Source organism: Sorghum bicolor, chromosome 2 (genome assembly GCF_000003195.3).
Source record: "Sorghum bicolor cultivar BTx623 chromosome 2, Sorghum_bicolor_NCBIv3, whole genome shotgun sequence".
In the NCBI taxonomy this organism is placed as follows: domain Eukaryota; kingdom Viridiplantae; phylum Streptophyta; class Magnoliopsida; order Poales; family Poaceae; genus Sorghum; species Sorghum bicolor.
The window spans coordinates 4,096,166-4,117,591 of NC_012871.2; the positions used below are offsets into that span (position 1 = coordinate 4,096,166).

A 21,426-nucleotide genomic window follows, 5' to 3' on the forward strand; every position below is an offset into this window, starting at 1 on the left:
AATACAGCTGATTTAGAACATCCCGAATGGATCTAGTTAGATGTTTGCCATTGTTACAAGAACTCGAACTTTCACATAAATTTTGATAGAAACATTTGTTACTTTTACTTTCACATGAACTTTGTGGATTTTTTTTGTCAATCCAAATAAGGCTGGTAATAAAGTAGAGAAAATACTCCTCTGTCCATAAAAGAAATGCAATTCTCGGCTTTTAAAGACCCAAACAATTTGAATTTTGACTAAATTTATAGAAAAAAAAGTACAATACTCCCTCTGTACTAGTAATTCAAGTCATTTTGGACAAATGTCTTGGGTATGTTGGTAATATAAATCATAAATAATTTTAAGTTCTTGAGTTTAGAAATACGAAAGCCATATGAATATATTTATCTTAAAAAAATACTTTCATAAAAAAATACATATATCACTTTCCAATAGAAATTTTTATAAAAATGAGAAGTCAAAATATGCTTTGAAGGCTGTGTCGATGTCTAAAACGACTTGAATTACCAATATAGAGGAAGTACTAATATTCACCGTACAAATAAGTATTATAAGATTAGTTATAGAATATATTTTCATAATAACTTTATTTAGAAACATAAAGTCTTGTTAAAAAATGCAGTAAAAAAAGTCTTGTTAAAAAAAGAACTCATACTAAAATTACAGTTTCTATGTGCATTCGTTTCTATGTGCATGTTATGCACTAGAAAGACACGATGGGTACCAAGTTTTCTAAGAGATAAATTTTTCGACTAAGATGAGTGGTTAAACTTAGGGTAAAAAAGTTAAACATCTTATAATTTAGGATGGAAGGAGTACTACTTTAACTCAGTCTCTCAAAAATGCTCATAAAGTGGATGCGAGTGTGTGTATACGTATGAGTGTTTATGTATATACTAGGTTTTGAAAGACAAAATGACCTCCCTTCACTGAATACTATTTTTGGAGATGCAAATAAGTACCTTTGCTGTGAGGCCATAGTAGTTACACACATTTTACTGTTTTCTTTTATCTTCAGAAGTTTGGAAGCAGTTCACCTATGCGTTTGTTAGGCTTAACCTCCGGGTCTAAATGCTTTGCATATACGTACGGTGTAGTAACTGCTGGTTATCCATACCCTAGAAGCAGACTCTGAATTCCTGCACTTGCATGCCGCAATGTTAATTTTTGGTGTTCTTAGTACAGGTCGGACGCCACTCTCCAAACAGATTATTTAGTTCTAAACTCCCCGACAAATTATTTAGTTCTAAACCGGGGGCATGATTCAAAGTTTCAAACCCCAGGGTGATTAGACGTGCATCCTAGACTCCTAGTTCACAGTCAGTGCCGATCTCCTTCTCCTCACACGCGTTAGGCCACTCCCAGAGAAGCTCGTAAGGTTGATCACCACCTTTGTCCAGGCACATTGCTTCGTGCCCCTGCATCATTCTTCTGAAAACAGCGATCTGGGAAGCGTAGCCTGGTTCCTCGCCTGAGCCACCGACGCCAGAGAATTCCACGCTGTAGTTATGCTTCACCGCGAGGCCAGTAGCCCAGCACTGGAACTGTGCCCTGGTCCACTCGAACTTGTGGTCGTGATTGCGGAACTTGCAGGGACCAACGCTTTCGTCTGCCTCGTCATCCTTGCTGGGCATAGCTGACCCCTGGAGGATAGGGTTGTATTCGTAGTTGGGTGTGGAAACAATGAGCACCGTTGGGCGGAATGAGCTCAAGACGACGTTGCCAAATAAAGTTGCTTGGTCCTCCTCAACGTGTTCGATCACCTGCATTTCACATAGTCGAATCATGTGCCGACATGAGACTTCCATTTTAGAATCTAGAGAAGCGCTAAAAAGCAGAGTACCTGAGCATAATGATGTTACAACTTACAACAATGCCATTTATCTCAGATGTTAACTACAACATTAATTTAGTTTATGCATGTGAGCATCCTATAGATATGTTTTATAGATGCATCAGCAACAACCCCTAACAGTATGATCCAAGAAGCTAATTGCAAAGTGTCATGTTTAGAAGGGACACCTTATGCACTGAAACCAAATAAGAATACAATAGAAAAGCCCAAGAGGTCAGGTCTGTTACCTCAAGACAAGTGCCAATATCGAACCCATATAAGCGAGAATCATATTCCATTATTGATCCGTCATAGAGCACAGCAGTTGGAACATTTGTCTGCATCATCGATTTCTTGCTCAGCTTCTGATGAAGGCTCTGCAATTCCAGGAGAGACAAAACAAGTTAAAGTTTAATGCATATGGAAAGGACAAGATGGATGGAACATCAGCAGCTACTAAGTCAAAGATATGCTTTGTACCTTTGCTGCACGTGTGAGTCCTTTTCGAGAAATATCAACACCGACAAGCTTTTCTAGCGTGGTTGGATGCTCTAACAATGAATCAAGAAGGCTACCAGATCCACAGCCAAAATCAACCTGAAAATGCACCTTTGCTATGAAAAACAATCTTTTTCATAAATAAAGAACAAGAGAATCAGGGGGGAATTTACAAGTGTGGTAGCGTGCAGCTCGTTGATGTGCCGTACAGCAAATTCAACTCTTTGTTTAGATAATGGAGGACTGAACAAGGCTTTCTCCATTCTATCTTCTAAGGGTTCAGTTACCTGCAGAACCTTTACAGTGAACTCCAGGAAGCAGTTCTCTGCAACAATGTTTAAAATATGTACACCTGCTGAAGCCAGATTCACAAAGATTGATGAAATAAAATTATAAGATTAGGTGGCTCACCGATAGATACATTAGAGAGGTCATGCGAGACCTCAAAAGCTGCAGCCATGATTAAATCCCTAGGAGGCAGTTCAGCTACAAAACGTGCAGTTTGATTCACTGACAGCTGAGTTACACATGATTCAAGCTGATTACTAACAGCACCCGTCCCAATCTCAAACTCAAACTCATTGCGGCTCTCCAACAAATATGTTTTTGCTTTATCCTTCGTCACAAGGGAAGCAGTATAACTTATACAAGTCAATGATCCGTGGGACGGGAAAACACCAGAGTCCGGACCCTCAATGTGTGTTAACTTTGCAGTGCTCTCAAGGCGCTTCTTTTGTGTATCCATAGAAAATGGTCCAACTGCACTGCACATTGCTGAATCATTGCCTCTGGTCTTGCCATAAACAGATAGGCACATTGCAAACTCTTGCAGAAAAATATTTGAATGTATCTTGACACCATCAGTACAGTCAAAAAGATAAAGTTTGTCTGTTTTTGAGGTTAGTTTCTTAAAATAATCATTGAACCAAATCAAGACCTTCAATGCAGCATTCTGAATAGCATCAGATTCCTTGCTCCAAGTGTCAGCTGCAGAATACTCTAGTAAAAGCTCTTGCTTCCGTGAACGTATGTTCACTTCACATTTAAAAAGATCTGGGTTTTCCTTGTTGATCCTGACATCATTGGTGTACTGATTTTCTACACTGCCTGCTGGTGCTCCTCTTTCTTCAGAGCTCACAGCTGACATTAACGTATCATAGGAGATCCTACTGACAGCAAACTGGGGCTCTGGCAACCTCTGAAGGCGACAAAATGAGCAAAGGAGATCTCGTGGAGAGAGGCCTTTCCAACTAAAACGAGAGTATGCAGATGGAAGCTCCGCTGCAAGAATTGAGTCCCTAGACATCTTACAATTTCCATCAGGTAACTTGCCCAGAAGTATCCTGAACCAAAAGCATGTCAGTGTGTCACTCGGAAAACTATACAAAATTCAGTGCTTAAATAATAGATAAAAGCAGCCCAGACATGAAAGAAAACAGAACACGGGGCCAACCTCTACAGCTATGTAATGATTCCTGAGAAAAAATAACCATATCTACTAACAATATAAACTGGAATGCATCCTGATTCAATGATTAATATAGCAAAGTAGTATCACACAATGCTTCTGTAGTGAAATATTCAACGAAGCTGTACCTGTAATAGGTACATAGATTGACATCTTCAGTTTGAAGTTTCGAATCTCTCCTTGTGTATCCGATATTTGCCAAGAGTGCATCTCCATAAATTGTTTGGCCACAAATATAGGAAGCTCGCTTATTTACTTGCCAGTTGATGTCACCATCTCCATGACAAGCAAGCACATTTTTTGATATATCAGAAACAACATGTATATTTGGGGCTGCAAAATACAGCCTTATCTCTGAGGATGCTTTTCCAATTGTTCTGTAGTGAGACAAATGTTTCAAAATTGTCATGCACAGCAAGAATAATGGAAAAGACTAAGAAGTCAGGAATTTACTGCTTGGTTTTTATTTGCCTACCTCGATACAAGAACATGAGAGGAATCACTTGCTGAGAGCTCTGCTGCAACATAACTCATATAATGTTCATTATCTTGTAGATTAATTCTTACTGTCTTCAGTTCATCCTCCAACACGTGAGGAACAAGAATCGCTTCTACTTCTACGGGATGTGTTGTACCAGACCAACGCTCAAGTGCCAAGTCAACAGCCTCCGTAGAATAGGGCTTTTCACTCTGAATCCAGAAGTTTCTGTCACTAACAGAGACTCCAGGAGATTGTTTCGCAGCATTGTACATCAATGACAAAATCAAGAGAGGATCAAATTCTGCCCTATGGTCAATCACTTTACACAATGTATTGACCTTCACATCACATGCAGCAATAGCCGGCAGAGGTATCCTCCCAATGAGATCTCCAGTTCTCCTGAGAGTCACACACAAGTGGCCAACAAGAGGATGGGTAGATGATAGGAAGCTCTGAAATGAAGTACAGTAGTATGGTGATGTTAGAAGAGGTGATTGGGTTTTTGTTTTATATATTCTAAAAGTGCAACGAAGCTCAAATATGACATGAACAGTAGCATGCTTTGAGTGGTCGGCAGAATGGTTAATACTTTGTGAATTGTACTACCAATAATCTGGCACAGGTATTGACATTGTAGGGAACCAAGTCAGATTATATTACAACTACAAAATATTAGCATAAGAAAATGTCAAATGGAACCTTATGTTCGATCAGTCTTTGCGGCTTACTACAAGTTGTCAGTTACAATGCTATACAGTCATCAGTTCTTAAATTTTGAGGAAAGGCTCACAACAGTTAAATATATAATGCATTGCCAAACATAGACAACCTAGCAATCCAACAAGGACTCTACTGCACTTCTCAGAAGGCAGAAGAGCACCAGTATGCAGACCTTTACTAGGACAGACAAGACATAATATCAAGATGGGGCAAAAATACTGACCTCATCTATGAAAAAACCAGATATGCGAGCAATCAGTTCATCCCAAGCTTCTTGGGGTGTACTGGGAATATTTGCCGTGGGCTGAATACCAAGCTGCGATGGAAAAAACAAGCTGTTATCACAACAGAGGTCGATAGCATGAGAACACGATTACAAGCAAACACAAGCTGGCTTATCTATACAATGGGGAGTAATAAGCTCCTAAGTCCGAACATCGGTATATCAAAACATAAATCGAAAACAATTATCAGTTAGCAGGGTAACAGAAAATATATGCAACTGAACTGTGTTGGCAATCAAGGATAGATTGCCTAAACTTTCAGTCCCTGATCTTCCTTCCAAGCGAAACGCCAGCACAATGATATGATTCGCAGAAGAGCTCGATTTCAGTGCCAAGGGTATCTGACACCTAAATTCTTCCGCTCTAGCGGCAAACTACGACCCCCAATGGCTCCCCAACCAAAACACTGGAAGCAACCAACGCCGCAATGCCACTAACAACCACATCACCCGAGCACCGCGCCCGCAGAGGGAACCTCACCTTGTCGAGCGCGATCTGCGCGGCGGCCTGCTCGGCGTCCTTCTTCCTGAGGAAGGTGCCAGGCGTGGCGACGGAGAGGCCCGGGAGGTCGAGCGCGCAGCGGTAGACGCTCCTGGTCTGCGGCGCGAGGCCCGGGCAGCCGCCCACGGCCTCCCGCACCTCCTCCACCGTGTACCGCGCCTTGGCGCCGAACCGCTGGTGCACCACCGCCTTGGGCGTCGGCGCCGCCGCCGGCATCGCGCCCGCGCGGAGGGATTGGGCCCCGCGGGAACGGGAGCGGAATCGGGCGGCGAGGGTTGGGGGGGATCGGCGGCGAGGGGTTGGGTGATCGCGGATTAGAGGAATCGGAGGGGAGGGGAGGGGAGGGGTTAAAGCGTTAAACCCCCCCGAGGCCAGCCAGACGAAGGGAAGAAAGGGGAGGAGAGTTTCTGGGAACTTGGAAGTTGGAACTGCTCCAGGAAAGGAAGAGAGAAACCGAGAAAGGAAGGCAAATAAAATGGTTTCCTATTGTGCTGTTCTGCAACTAGTAGTATGTAGTATAGTAGTACTTTCTCGTGTCTGCGGTTGGTTGTAGAATACTCTTGTATATGTACCATTGAACACGCATGGTGTCCTTTAGTAGTACTACTTTTCAGCGGGCATAAGCCAAAATTTTAGCGAAACATTACTATTTAATTTGACGGTGAATACAACACTCTGAATTTTATTTGGGACATGGTAATTACCTGTATTTTTTCGACGTCGTTTTATTTAAGATGTCATGGTGCTGATTCTTAGCCAGCATAGTTGGCAAATGACAGTGCTTGAGTACATAAACTGCAGCACATTTTGCATGCTGTGTACTTTTTACTTGTCTCACAACAAATCAGCGAACAATAACTTTCCAGCCAAACAAACAGTGTTGCTGTTTAGCAGTAATTATTGAAGGATATAGCGGAAGCTATTTTATTTTGTGTTTTTATATAAAACATAAAGATTCCTGATTAATTACGCACAGGAAACAAGAAAGTAAGGAAAATTCACAAATGCAAGCTCTCAAATATGTATAGGCTTTTAGAAAAAATATCACCAAATCCATTTCTTATCATTTATTCAATCAATCACATGAGTAAGATAAACATTCACATTTATTTAGCAGTCAATAATTATTCAATAACCCATTACAACTTATATTAAGTAAGAACACAGCAGGGAGGTGTAAAGCTATGAAAATGCTATAACCAACTAGTATGCTACTACAACGAAAAATAAAAGGAAAATTTAGAACTTACAACAAAAAAATTTTGGACTTACAACACACATACATGTATGCAGCTATGGTTTAAGCTGAGTGGATGAAGCCATAAGCTCAAAAATCCAGCCCACCCAAGGGTTCTTTATTATATACAAATAGTTGAATTTACAAAGAAATATACAATTTTCCTCAAATGCAATAAGCCAGTTGCTCTGCGACAAGATAGGTATACTGTATACTAAACCAGAGCAGATGGCTTCATCCTTTAAGGCAAAAATAACAGTCGAGTTCAAACTTCTAGCCACCTCGGTATCACAGGGACGGAGTCAGTGATGCTGATCAATGATGGTGATCAGTGATGGATGGTAGGCTGGTAACTGACCTATCAAAGATGCAGATAAAAACAGCAGCTCCTCAAAGGCAGCACAATCCATTTGCATGAAAAACACCATCGTCCACTTCATCACATTATAGTACATGAAAATCCCAAGTCAATTAACACACTTGAAAGACGGTGAATCAGTTGAGTAACAAATGCACATCAGACGTCGCAGTCAATCATGCAGAAAATCGCAAAAATCCATATGCAATAACAGGGTTTAATAACTGAGACGCATGCCATTCCAGATCAGCAAGGTTTTTCTATCGATGACCAGTACATACATCTATGGTACGAACCAACCAAAGAAAAAGATGGTAACATGAAACTTCGGTTGATACACCACGCATGTTAACACAACGGGTTGCTGTCAAACTTCATCTGAAACGGCAGACCAAGTAACCAGTCAAAACTAGGCTCTAGGTAAACGCAAGCTACTCTGCTTTAGGAAACCCAGTCAGCGAACTACCCTGTTCATGCCTAGAAGATCAACAGTCAGCGAACTACCCATCTAAGGTACTGCTGAAACCAGTTGCTTTTCCTTCTCCGGACCCCTTGATTTTCCTCTGACGACGGTGCTCAAAAAGCGCTTCGTACAGAAGCCTTTTGCTTCCCAACTTCCACCAGAAGGGCCCTAATCCTCCTGAATGCTTCCTTTTCTTCAGCTCATTACGTTTGGTGACTATACATATAAAACAAAGAATTATGTCAGAATCCTTCTAATCAAGAGCAATACTCCCTCTGTCCCAAATTATAAGATGTTTGGCTTTTTTTGATACGTTGCATTTACTATGTGTATCTAGACATAGCATATATCTAAGTTCATAGCAAAAGAAATTTATCTAGAAAAGCCAAATCGTCTTATAATTCGGAACGGAGGGAGTAGTAATTAGTAAAACAAGTATACAAGAAAGGAATATATCCTCAGATAAATTATAGCCTTCATGACATACTCAGAAATGAACTAAGAGCCAAATCAAGATCCAACACCTCTTATCTAGGGATGGCAGTCCAACCCACTGGTGCGGGGTACTTGGGGGTGCCACAACAGGTCGGTGTGGGTGCAAAATTCCACCTGTGGATGCAGGTGCAGGTGAGAGAGTCCATGACTTCACCTATGGGCAGTGGCGAAGGGATGTTCATTGAAAAAAGTTACACAACTAAGGGGCAAAAGACACCTTTCAAAAGAAAAAAATGGGGGCAAAAGGCTAACTCAACAACCGAAACCAGAAAAATAGGAGTTAAAACAAAAGGTGTGGTGTGTGAGCTTTCGTGCGTGCATGGAGCCATGCAAATATGGCAATCATGCAGGAAACTTCACAGCACGGGGTCCAACCCATGGGTGCAAGTGCAGAATTTCACCCCTTAGGGCTCCTTTGGATCAATCATTCCCCATGGGGATTGGAGGGGATTGAGGGGGAAATTAGTTCAATTCCCCCTCAATCCACTTCAATCCCCAAGGGGAATGGTTGAATCCAAACTAGCCCTTAGGTAATGTGCGAAAAGGATTGAATTCCCTCATCATCCTAGGTGCTTGGACCATCTGGAAGCATCGAAATGACTGCGTCTTCAATGGCGCTACCCCTAGATTGTCTACGGCTTTGAACCTGGCTCGGGAGGAGGCCATTTTATGGTCTTTAGCTGGTGCTAAGGGGCTGTCCCTGCACGCAGCTTGGGATGGTGGGTAGAAGGTCTATGGTCAGGTCGTCCTTCTCAGTCATAGGCGATTAGTTTCAGTCAGTTTGTGTGTGTTTGGGTCTCTGTGTGTGTGTGTTTGGGTCTCTGTATTTTTTCTGAAATACGCAGGAGAGCTGCGTATCATTGCATTAAGATAGGAGAGAAAAAAGGAGGCATAAATGCCGAAGTACAAAACAGGTTCAACACCACCCCAAACTCACACCAACACACGCAAAAGGAACACTAAACACAAAAACCACCCTCCAAAACAACCACTCCAAAAAAAGCCCTAGACAAAGAAAGACGACCAAAAAAAATTTGGGTCTCTGTATGACTCCCTTTCTCTTCTTTTAATACAATGATACGCAGTTCTCCTACGTAGTCGAGAAAAAAAATGTATTGAGGACCAGGGGCGGGCCTAGGACTAAGGCCACTAGGGCCATGGCCCTAGTCGTGGCCTAAAAATTTTGGGAGCAACTTTTGAGGCCTGGTTTAGTTTTTAAAATTGTTCAAGATTTCTCGTCATATCGAATCTTTGGACACATACATGAAGTATTAAATATAGACAAAAACAAAAACTAATAATTGCACAGATTACCTGTAATTTGCGAGACGAATCTTTTGAGCCTAGTTAGTTCGTGTTTGGACAATAATTGTCAAATACAAATGAAAATACTATAGTAGCAAAAACCAAAAAATTTCACGAACTATTAATATGTGATATAGCGTGTAGTTACTCCTATGTCTATATCTGTATATTTAGGGTGCATATGACCGGACAAAATGTATGTAGACGAAGTATGTGATTATACTAGACCATTTAGGATGATATGTATATTAAGTATGCATACATACAGAGTATATGGTTATACTTATTATATATACTACAATAATGACATTTTAGTAATATTTTTTTAAAAAAATATGGATTTCTTTGAAAAAATTTCGCGTGGTAAAATCTAGAATATGAGTATATAAATATATTCAAATCGATCAACAAGTATGAACACATACGCAGTGTTGTTCAATAGACTATACTTTATGTTATAGCTTTTGGATTTTGGCCGCTAGGATATGGCCCTAGTCTTCACTAAATCCTGGGTCCGCCACTGTTGAGGACAGGTACTCCCCCCACACCCAACCCAACCCATTACGATTCCGACTTTTGATCAACACTCAGGAGCAGCTAAAGAAAGAATGAAAGATATATTCAGTGCAAAGTTGTTCCTTGGTTCTTGAAAATTGAAATTAATGCTTGCATATTTTGTTTTGCAATCCAATGCATGCTCAAACTTCACTTGGATTTCTTCTAATCATGTCACACGTTCAGATCATCACTTCTTATTAAAAATTTCATATAAATTGTTAGGAAGCAAGTCTCTAATATCAAATCCAAAGGTAACCAGCCTTCTTGCTATGAGGTTTCATGATGGTTATGCAATTCAATAACCAGTGATGTTACTCACTATGATTGGAAGAAACCGACCCCTGCTGTGCCTGTAGTGATGCATATGTTGGACCTAAAACTGGCCAAAATCGTTGTTGAATCTTCAGGACTTGAGAAACAGTCTTCAAGGCCTCTCTTGATGGTGAACCTACAAATGAAGCACGATTTGGACCATCCCCAAGTAGGACCTGCATTCATCACAAAAACCAAATAATTAACCCACTGCTAAATTGACGACAGCATCAAAAGGTTAATTATCTGCATTCACAATCTACCATGTTGTCGAGTGTTAGCATGCCTATGACCAAATAACTGCACGATGCTTGACATCTTAGCATCGATATCTTTCCTAATGTTAAAAAAGCAAACCTTGAAACAATCCCTGAAACTTTAGTCCTTGAACTACAAGACGTTCATAGGAATATAGAACTGTTGCTTCTTTCTGGAAATTTAACAAGCAGCTGATACATTAAACACATTGTTGTAATATTTACATTTGGAAGCACCAGAATGACTGTCTTCAATGGTGCCCAACCAAGGGTCTCTAGTGCTGCTGGAAGTTGCTGATAAGATTGCTCTCTTGTGCATGGTCGGTGCTGAAGCACTCTGTGACTCTAAGGTCACTTACCCAGACATCTAGTCTGTGTTGTGTGAGTTGGTCGCTCAATTTTGTGTGGCTAAACTGTTAAAATTATATCTATCTTTCTACATTTCTTTCTTAATGAAATGATATAGAGCTCTCCTGCATGTTTGAGAAAAGAATTGAAATATTTACACATCCCATTCTCACACTAATACTATTACTTATTAGAAAGAATACATACCTTAACAACTTCAGTAGCTGATGAGGATATCGACTGGAGATTGTATCTGTAGGACAACACAGACGTTTTGTGAGTATTAACCGGGAAACTTTCTCAAAAAGGGCCTACCACCAGAGCGCTTATTAGAGTAAGATACTTTTGTCAATAAAAAGGCATCATTTTCTTAAAAAAATATATATATAACCCTAAGGATTGATATGCACAGTAGGTTCCACATTTTCAGCCCAATACTACTACAGCAGCATACAAGCAATAGTTCCTTTGAACCTTGATGTCGCAACTTGGCATTGGCATTTTTTAGTTATAAAACATATACACCTAATGAAGTTGCATAGGCACATAGCATGACAATCAAGTCCTAAATTCTTTTTGTTTGGGCTTAATGTCTTGCATAGAGCATAGCAGTATCACGTATAATGTCCTACCTTAACTTTCAACTTTCTACAAATTGGTTGTATTTTTCTCAAATTGAGAAGAGAACCAGGTACGTACCCTCCCTCAAGTATCACCAACAATCTTCCATTTGAGCAATCAGCTAGCAGGGATGTCATCCAAGAGTATCCAACTGGAGTGACCTAATATTGAAGAAGGAAAGTTACACAAAAACTATTAGCATAATGTGGCTTCAGAATGTAATGTAATTGGCTAATTGCACATCAGAAAATGTCAACGCAACTCAACCATTAAAAAGAAGAACCTGAAAGTCCACAGAACAACCAACTAGAAAACAAGAGTAATATCAAGAAGGCGCTAGGCGGTATCTAGGCGGTGACCCATAGCCTAGAGCCTAGGCGAGCCTAGGCGTTTCCAAGGCGGTGGCTAGACGGTGACTAATGCATGCATATATACTTAAAAGAAAAGAAAAAAAAAGGAGATAAATGGTCAATATTGGAGATATATGCCCAGTTAAAAGCCCAAGTAGTAAGCCTGTAACCCCCACCGACACTTATCCACTCATCCTGGTCCCTCTCTCAGACGCGAACTCTTCTGCTCGAGTCCACCATCTCGCCCAAACTGCTGCCTCCTTCCCCATCGGCCGCCGCCCCCGTTGATGTTGCCACCTCCACCCACCGCCATCCAACATCCACGCCGCCCCCACGCGTACCTGCCTTGGCAGATCTGCCTGCTGTGACCGCCTGACATCGCCTGATGAGCTGCCTCTGTCGTGCTCCCGCCTCCTCTAGAGACTCTTCCTCCTCGACGACAGAGGTGCAGGTGCTCCCGCCGCCACATCCCTTCACAGGCCTCCTTGGGACGCTCGAGCAGCTCTCATCCAAGGTCGTCATTGTTGTGCCGCGAGGGAACGGCGAGGACAAGACCGGTGGAGGGACATCGCCTATCCCACCTCTGCACGCGCCTGCCGCCGCCACTCGCACCCGCCGCCACCCGCACGCACCTCCTCCCCCACCGACGCCGCCTAGGGGTCCGCCTACCCCCTAGGCGAGGCGGACACCCTCCGACTTGCGTCTAATCGGGCCTAGGCGGAGCCTAGGCGCCGCCTTTTTGAACTTTGCCCTCGACCCAAGAATGTCGTCCCCAGCCTGCATAAAAAGGGTCATTTTCGTCACCATCTCTCACAAGTAGCATACTATGTTCCTGAATCCCATTCAACCTATCAACCTAGAAAGTTTGTGAATATGCCTTCTTCTTTTCTTTTTTTCCTTTTTCTCCCTACTCCATGCTGCTTCTTTGAAGTTTCTAAGAATCATATGCCGACGCCTTGCCTTGCCTTGCCTTATGATTGCCTAGGCGATTGGACGGGGGTGCCTCGCTATGTCTCACCTTACCACCTTAAGAACCATGTCCTTGATAGAATCAAATGCTTAAAAGCAGCTCAAAATCTAGCTTCTACAAATAAGCTGGTCAAATAAACTCGGTTTCTGTATAATGTAAAAAAGAAAGGTCAGCCTAACTTCCAAGAGGGAAGTCATCTGCTTAAGTATTGAGTCTTATCATTCATTTCCCAATAGAAACAAAGTAAACAAAGTAAAAGAATGTAATGCATACACAGGACAGGAGGGCAGCAGCCACATTTTAGAGTTTAGCAATCAAAATTAAGAGGAATCTTACATCACAACCACCTAGAGGGTCACCTCTAGCTGCATCGAATCCTGCAGATATTATAGTGATGTCTGCGGCAAACTCTGCAGCTGCACAAATACAAGATTCGCAACAATAATAATAACAGTAAGAAAGCTGTGGAACAATATTGCAAAAATATGAGTCCATGAAGGCATGTAAGTCAAATGGTTCAAGTGCTATTAGCAAACATGTTTTTTCACCCATAAGAAAAAAAACAACAGCCATATGAAGCAAAGAAGGCAGCATTCCAATTTGATAAATTTGAGTTACGTGTCTTTCTAACAAGGTGAACAATGTCAGATCTCCTAGAAGACAAAGCACACAAGAATAGCACACATCTCAATGTTATTTTATTATTACCTATTGGAAGCACCACAGTCTGAAAAGCAAAGATGTAGTCATTGTCTCCAACACCACCACGGCTCCAAGGTATATTAACTGAGAATCCTTGACCATCCAGAACTCCCACCTGAGATTCACGCAAGAAATTACATGTACAAATTTGAAACAGCTTGGAATCAAAACATTGAGAAAGGTGGTACACCAATTGCAAAAGAAATGACACAACCATTCCTAATTTGGTTAGCAAGATATGCCTGGCTACAATTGGATGTATTACGATAGTAGAAATGAATCTCCAGTGTGTTAACTATTCATCATTATAAATGTGATATATAGTACTCCCTCCATTCCAAATTATAAGACGTTTTGGCTTTTCCAGATGCAATGCTTTTGCTATGTATCTAGACATAATGTATATCTAAGTACATAGCAAAAGTTATGTATCTAGAAAAGCCAAAACGTCTTATAATTTGGAATGGAGTACTTGATATTTTGGTCCGAATGCTCTAGTGTACAAAGCTGTTTGACTTAACCAATCTGGATCAATTACAATCTAAACAAGAAATTTCAGTTGCTCATCTATTGGCGAAACTCTAAGATGTCCAAGTACTGTTGACACGTGAAAAAAAGCTTTCAAACAGTTTAGATTCATCATGCATGTTGTTCTTAGTAACACATTCAGCTAGCAGTCAAATTTCATTCAATTATACAGCTTCAAGAAAAAAAGACATTATACTGCAAATTTGTTAAACATGCCTCATGAGCTGCTCCAGTTCCAGGGTAAAAGTTTCCATCCTCATGACGATGTAATGATATGTACAAGACCTGAAATGAAAAAAAATGGAACATTCCATACAACTGTAAATTTGGACAGCTAGCAAGCTCATGGTGATAAAGAATATACAATGGTGCACATAAGGACAGTGCATAATAAGTAATTAAATGTGATTAAGGTCACAGGTTAGATAACATGATTACATTTTTGAACTCAGGTTTGATAATATCTTTGTTGTGATAGCACATAGACGTTAATTACTTAGCGCTGGGAAAACCCAGCTACATATCCTTGTTTCTACTATTAATCCACAAAACAGCCATGATGAATAATTTGAAATCCAAAGCAGTTCAAACTTCAACAATGTGTTATGTAGAACACTACTATACATTGAAGTTGCACTTTATTTAATCTCTGCTATCACTATTAACTGTTCCATGTGATCCTTTGTCAGAAGAATAAATAGGGGAAACATACAGCACGAAAAAAATGAATAGGCACTATAAAGCAGAAAAAACATGAAAAAGGCAACAAAGTCAATGCTAGGTTTAAATTTTGCTATTCTGTGACATTAAAAGAAAAAGAAAGCCACAAGCATAAAAGGAAAGGAGACGACTCACTGTTTTATCCCCTTCGAATATCTCTTGTGTGCCATTTCCATGGTGCACATCCTGCAACAACAATTGAGAACCTACTGATGAGATAATCAACATTAATTAGCATTATTGACTATAAAATAGGTAGTTCAAAAGAATCTATGCAAGATCATTACCCAGTCAACTATGAGGACTTTCTTGGCACCTGCTCTTTTTGCAGCTAAAGCAGCCACTGCTGCATTGTTGTGAAGACAAAAACCCATTGCTTGCTTCACCCCTGCATGATGCCCAGGAGGTCTTACCTGTTTTCCAATAGACCCAATCAATATGAAGAATAATACATAACTACCAATTACGCTTCAGGCTCACTGTGCAGAATGAAAAAGTTTCATGAAAAATTTGAAGGTACAAGATCATAAGCACAGTACCAGAGCAAAACCATTACGAACACGCCCAGATACCATCAAACTAGCAAGATCAGCACATAATCCAGCTGCAAGTTTGGCAGCACATGCTGAATGTCCATTTGCATAAGTATCCGAAGTGAAGTAACTGCAAATTGTGTTATTAGCCCAAGACTGATTTTCACACAAAAATGCCAAGATAGGCTAAGCATTCATTAATACTCAATAATGACCAAAACAGTTAGCGATAAACTAACAGATCATGGCATTTCCACAAAAAAAAGGGGGTGTCTTGAACAAGCAAGAGGGCTGTGTATCTTTAATATTAAGAAGAAAATATTTGAAAGTAAAAAAATAAGCAAGCAGAACCTGTAAAGCATGTTCTTTGTCTGCTCGACACTTTCAATGTGGTCTGGACTATGAACCTAGGAATTACCAAAATTTCAGTGCGTCAGGGCTATCAGAGAGATTATGAAACAAAAAAAAAATCTATACTCGGGAGACACACCTGCAAACCTCTTACTTACCATAAGGAGTTCCTCCTTCGTGATTTCTCGAGGAGGTACCAAAGCACATTTTGAGGGAAAGATCCCTGAAGGATACAGCGACGAGTTAGTGTGTACTAATGACAACTAGAATAGAAAGGACACTCACCAAACCACTTGTTGACATGACATCGTGTTTTTGCTACAAGACCACAATCCTGTAGTTATTGTCTAGGTATCATCCTTTTTTTGCTACAATGGAAAGATCATACAATCTAAATTGCATCTCCCTTTTTGTAAATTTATCACTATATCACCAAAATATTACACTGGAGTTTCCTTGCAGCATTTTCAATAAAAAGTTTTCTTGCAGTAGAGCTTCGTAAGTGCAACTATACCAATAGTGCAGTAGACCTTCGTTTGACATGAATAAAACACATAGGCTACACACAAATTTTAAAAGACAACCAGATTAACAAAGGTAAAAGATAGTATGCACCTGCAGCAGCAAGACTTGCAGCAATGGCGCGAAGGCGATCCGGTCTTTCTGGATGCGGATTTGGTTTAACTTCTAGCTGCTAGCATGTGAAGTATCATACATCAGTTCAACAATAATTACAGACTCCACAAGTTGATACACAGGATGTCAGGAATTGAAGGGAATAATCTAGAACACACAGCTAGTGAAAGGATCCGTATAACCATATGTTAAAACAGATTTTTTTTTTATCATTTCCTTTGGACGCATAGTGAGAACAAAAGACAGAATTTATAACACTCAAGTATTAAAAAAATGGTAGAATGGAGACCTTATGGTATCACAAATGGATAAAGTAGCTTTTTAAAATGCAGAACAAATACAGTATAAAATTGTGCCCATAAGTTCTGATTTTGCTCTTTAATGTGACATTAAACAGGTTTATATCATACACAGCATGCAAGAAAACAAATAGGCCACCTAAGTGAAGAAAGCTTAAGACCAATACAAAATATCCTTGCTAACTACGAGCTACCACCCTTGATGTAAGAGCTTTAACCCAAACAATATATCATCATATCTGCTAGTTCAAATTTCACAAGTCGTATTTACCTCACTGTGGAGCAGCATTCTTTCATCAAAACCAATCGCTGTAGATACTGGCAGCAACTCTGCATAGAATAGTCAATAGCGTGAGCAAATGAGAAATTTGAAACTGAATACAATAGGCATATGAGAAATTGATTTGGTGGAACACATTCAGATTCTTAAAACTATTGTGTGATGGTAAACATACATTTTTTATTTGTCATTCCATGTAACACCATTCTATTTTGATGAAGTGGAACACATTCGGTGAACATACATTTGTGATACAGTGTAAGACCATTCTATTTCCTTCTTTCATGATTCAAATGATTCAGATGGTTTTGGATCCTTATCAAATCTTGCCAATGACAAAGTTCCATTGACATGTGCTAATCGGAGTAAATCACATGATAAAAGAAGCCATGTCAAATCAAAGGTGGGTTTTATAAAGCCCACTAGACAGGGAGGAAAATGGAGCAAGTAGAGTGTCAACATATTTGGAAACATGCGGCAGTGTCAATGTGTCGGTTTTTATTGTGTTGGTCATATCACTGATCCAAATTCGAAAGATATGCATATCGCATGCATGGTTTAAAGGATGCCTACTTGAAAAGATTGTACAGCATTTTTCTTAATATGTGCCAATTTCAGTAGGATACTAGGCTAGGTCAATTAACCTAGTAGTAGTCTATGCATAGCTTCTCGTGCATCTTTCGTCTTTATTTTTTCTTTTAGTTAGTTATAGTTCCAACCATGATAAGCAAATAAAAAACAAGTATTAAAATTTTAACAAATATCTGACATGTGACAATGAAAATTGAAAAGTAACGGCAGAACATTAATTCAAAGGCAAACAACACCTGTGTCGGCAGATAACAAAGCTGTCTGTGCAATTTGTTTTTTGAAAACATCATATCCATCTACTGCAGATTCCTTAAGCTCACGGCAATTCTAGAATATGAGAACAAACACCAAAGAGAGGAGTTAAAACAACGATATGTACTAAATAGAATTTGCAACTTTTCATAAGTTACACTGCTTGCCTGACCACAAAAATTAATCTTACCATGCAATGTGTAATCTGGTCCACAATCGGCATTGTGCAGTTAAAGCAAAACCATCTATCCTCAACAAGGCGACTAGCAGGTTCCCAATCACTGTCATCTTCCTCTTCACCATTAAAGAAAAACAGATCCTCCAGTGTTGCCCCAACTTGCTCCCCCTCAAACTCCTGTGGTAGATCATCAACAGCCATGAAACTTTCCTTTTTTACATCCACACAGCCATCAGGATCAGCACTCTCAACATGACCTATCCTCGCTGTGGAACCCTTTACCTCTTCTTCTAAAGAATCAGCACGATCATTGTTCAGACTGCATGCTCCACAGTTCTCTTTTGAGGCCTTCACATCAGTATGACTACCAGTCAACGAGGAGACTCCATCCACTCCAGAACAAATAGGTTTTGCAGCAATGTCACAGCTTTGGCATTTGCCATGACAAGCTTGATCAGAGACCCCACACTTCATGCCATGGGAGGTCTCACTCTTTTTGCCACTGCTAGGTGCTCTCATATCAGATGCCATTAGAGGATATCCAGTGAGGCTCAAATCTGCGTGTAAACAAGACCAACAGATGAAAAACTAGCTCAAGAAACACACCTTAAACATATAAAACCAGGCATTATTGATTATACTATAATCACTCAAGGGTGCCAGTGGCAAATCCCACTACGAGCAAGCAGACATACTCACACCCCACCTAAAGCGCAGGTAGTAACAACCACAGCCATAATAGGACAGTGGCATCAGCATCACTGACTAACAATTGAACATCATAACCACAAAGCGCCAAGAAATGGGATTTTTGCTGCGAAGGTACTTTCCGGAAATGGGGTTTTTGCCGAATTCATACAGATGCTCACCCGTGTCTACCTAATTTTGCCGCGCAAACTTAAACCCTTCTAAAATCCCATCCATCTCTCTTGCCACCGGCGGAGCCAAGGCCCGGCCACCCTGGGCAGCTGGCCGGGCTCCCACGGGAACAGCAGCGGCGGGAGGGGAGAGGGAGGTGCGTACGCAGGGTCGTCGGCCGGTGCGCGGAGGACGCAGGCGAGGGCGCGAGGCGACTGGCGAGAGAAGGTGGGGGGAGCCGCCGACGCCGCCGCCGAGCCTGGGACTGCCCCTCCGTCGCTGGACGCCGCCGAGGGGGAGCCGCCGACGCGCGGAAGATCCGATCCTTGGGACCGAGCCTGAGCGCGAGTGGGGGAAGGAGCAGATCTGCGCTGAGGGACCGCCTGAGCGGCGCTGCGAGGGAGATGAGCGTCGGCGGCGCTGCGCTGCAAGGAGCCGGCGGTGCGTGGGTTTGTTGGGGCCACTAAATAAAAGCCCATACATTTTTTTTTCTCTTTTCTTTTTTATTTTTTGAGCAACTTCTAGGCCTTGTTTACTTTCTAAATTTTTTGCAAAATTGCTACAGTATCTCTTTCGTTTGTATGTGACAAATATTGTCCAATCATAGACTAACTAGGCTCAAAAGATTCGTCTCGTCAATTTCGACCAAACTGTGTAATTAGTTTTTATTTTCATCTATATTTAATACTCCATGCATACGTCTAAAGATTCGATGTGATGGGGAATCTGAAAAATTTTGCAAAAATTTTAGGGAACTAAACAAGGCCTTCTAACATCTTGTGACAAATTAGCACCTATATAATTAATATATATATATATTTAAAATAATATATGTTAGGAATCATACTAATGTTGCCAGGGTCCAATCACATAACATTGTGATATAATGATTTTTTAAAAAATATTTTTTAAAATACAAACCCTATTAGGAGAAATTATGAAAATTTTCCCTCACACATTTTCTATAAAAAGGAAAGAGGGCAGATAGACATAAACTTATGTATTTATTTGCTCTTTCTCAATTGTTCTTCACTCTCTTCTTTATTTATTTAGGCCTTGTTTAGTTTCAAAATATTTTGCAAAATCGACACTGTAGCTTTTTCGTTTGTATTTGACAAATATTGTCCAATTATGGACTAACTAGACTCAAAAGATTCGTCTCGTCAATTTCGACCAAATTGTGTAATTAGTTTTTATTTTTGTCTATATTTAATACTTCATGCATGTGTCTAAAGATTCGATGTGACGGAGAATCTAAAAAATTTTGCAAAATTTTTTGCGAAGTAAACAAGGCCTCAATTTAAAATCAAAATTGTAATGTCTACTAAACTCTTAAAAAATTAGGAACGCTTGAGCATGCTTAAACTTAGTCAGCGAGTCACTACTCTCTTAGCACTTAACCTCTCTTATAATCTTTCATCATGTTTTTCTTGTTAGTATTACTATAACATTACGCTCAGGCTTCATAAAACTTTTGGCTCCCCCACTATCTCTTGCAACATTGTAACAATTTTACACCACAGCGTCAGTATAACTCTAGGGAAGACCCCACCTCCACAGTCCACACAGCCATCGCCAGGAGTCCAAGACAACTGCAACATCACCGAAAATGGTCTAGTTTCCAGTCTCTCCAAACGAAACAAATCAAAACTCCAGGCGCCTCCAGTACCACCCCTCGACAAAATCCCGGACCTCCCGCCCCGCAATCATGCATCTCCGTGGGATGAACTGAACCCTCCAGAATTTCTTATCTTAGGAATATATAAACTGCTTTTAGTACCCATCACCATACATCAACCAAGCCCAGCAGCAAAAAAGCTACTACAGCAATCCAACCAGAACGCCAACGAGCTTCCTTACCAACTAAAACGAGGAGATAACAAAACCCCCGGCAGATGCCCACCGCGCGTCGATCTGCTGAGCGGAGAGGAGCAGGGGATCGACGACGAGCCTGGCCAGGCAGATCCCCACCCCCGCCATGAAGAGAAAAGGATGAGGAGCTCAGATACGGTGGGAGGAAAGCAGCGTGGCGCGACGCAGGAATTCCGCGGGCGGCAGCAAACCGGCGGCCTCAGTGCCTCCTCACTCGCGAGTCGCGACTGGCTTGTCTGCTCTAGCCGTTTGAGGAGCCGAGGAATTTTTTTTTTTTTTTTTGGGGGGGGGGGGGGGGGTTGCAATTTTGTCAGCAAGACTAACACACACTAACCGACTTTGTCATCGGCTCACTTTGTAAGTGTGAATTGCTCTTGCCCTTCCTTGCATTTAGGAAAATGAAAATGGTACGCATATTTTTCGACCGTATTTAAGGTCGAATTCATTTAGAGGGGGTTTAGATCTGTCCGTATTTGAGTCTGAATGTTCAATATCCAATATCATATCCGTATATAAATACTTAAATCGTATATTTATGATGTCGACATCCAATCATATCTTAT

The 21,426-nt window shown here is 40.9% G+C and overlaps 2 protein-coding genes and 1 long non-coding RNA gene across 8 annotated transcripts; all 3 read right to left on the reverse strand.

The window, feature by feature from the left end:
* LOC8081159 (small RNA 2'-O-methyltransferase) lies at nt 1,096-6,239 on the reverse strand. Its single transcript, XM_002461459.2, has 9 exons — nt 5,769-6,239; nt 5,228-5,320; nt 4,279-4,736; nt 3,932-4,180; nt 2,747-3,678; nt 2,509-2,660; nt 2,318-2,434; nt 2,086-2,214; nt 1,096-1,766 (listed from the first exon to the last, which is right to left on the reverse strand). The coding sequence occupies exons 1-9, from the start codon at nt 6,003-6,005 to the stop codon at nt 1,305-1,307; spliced, it is 2,829 nt and encodes a 942-aa protein (XP_002461504.1). The 5' UTR covers nt 6,006-6,239; the 3' UTR covers nt 1,096-1,304.
* On the reverse strand, nt 7,564-19,449 carry LOC110432512 (histone deacetylase 15-like). 6 transcript variants are annotated; one of them, XM_021453078.1, is made up of 18 exons: nt 19,157-19,449; nt 18,146-18,690; nt 17,940-18,030; nt 17,104-17,162; nt 16,513-16,591; nt 16,056-16,120; nt 15,898-15,953; nt 15,553-15,676; nt 15,301-15,426; nt 15,149-15,199; nt 14,510-14,578; nt 13,772-13,880; nt 13,400-13,479; nt 11,822-11,904; nt 11,330-11,375; nt 10,525-10,693; nt 8,372-8,456; nt 7,564-8,063 (listed from the first exon to the last, which is right to left on the reverse strand). In XM_021453078.1, the coding sequence occupies exons 2-18, from the start codon at nt 18,662-18,664 to the stop codon at nt 8,051-8,053; spliced, it is 1,824 nt and encodes a 607-aa protein (XP_021308753.1). In that variant the 5' UTR covers nt 18,665-18,690; nt 19,157-19,449; the 3' UTR covers nt 7,564-8,050. The 6 variants fall into 6 exon arrangements, with proteins under 6 accessions (XP_021308753.1, XP_021308752.1, XP_021308754.1 ...); XM_021453077.1 differs by having other exon boundaries at nt 8,372-8,496; XM_021453079.1 differs by lacking the exon at nt 8,372-8,456 and having other exon boundaries at nt 18,146-18,310; nt 18,416-18,690; nt 19,157-19,444.
* Nucleotides 20,592-21,128, reverse strand: LOC110432513. The gene is made up of 2 exons (XR_002449960.1): nt 20,852-21,128; nt 20,592-20,742 (listed from the first exon to the last, which is right to left on the reverse strand). It is a non-coding gene; the product is annotated as an uncharacterized LOC110432513 (long non-coding RNA).

What these genes read in the sequence shown, in the direction of transcription:
- LOC8081159 (XM_002461459.2), bottom strand. Translation starts at nt 6,005, where the DNA reads ATGCCGGCGGCGGCGCCGACGCCCAAGGCGGTGGTGCACCAGCGGTTC. An exon ending in CTGGTTTTTTCATAGATGAG is followed by an intron (nt 4,737 to 5,227) that starts GTCAGTATTTTT and finishes ACTTCATTTCAG; the next exon opens with AGCTTCCTATCATCTACCCA. An exon ending in GACTCACACGTGCAGCAAAG is followed by an intron (nt 2,215 to 2,317) that starts GTACAAAGCATA and finishes CTGGAATTGCAG; the next exon opens with AGCCTTCATCAGAAGCTGAG.
- LOC110432512 (XM_021453074.1), bottom strand. Translation starts at nt 18,664, where the DNA reads ATGGCATCTGATATGAGAGCACCTAGCAGTGGCAAAAAGAGTGAGACC. An exon ending in TTTGTTATCTGCCGACACAG is followed by an intron (nt 17,163 to 17,939) that starts GTGTTGTTTGCC and finishes TATTCTATGCAG; the next exon opens with AGTTGCTGCCAGTATCTACA. An exon ending in GAATGCTGCTCCACAGTGAG is followed by an intron (nt 16,592 to 17,103) that starts GTAAATACGACT and finishes TTCACATGCTAG; the next exon opens with CAGCTAGAAGTTAAACCAAA.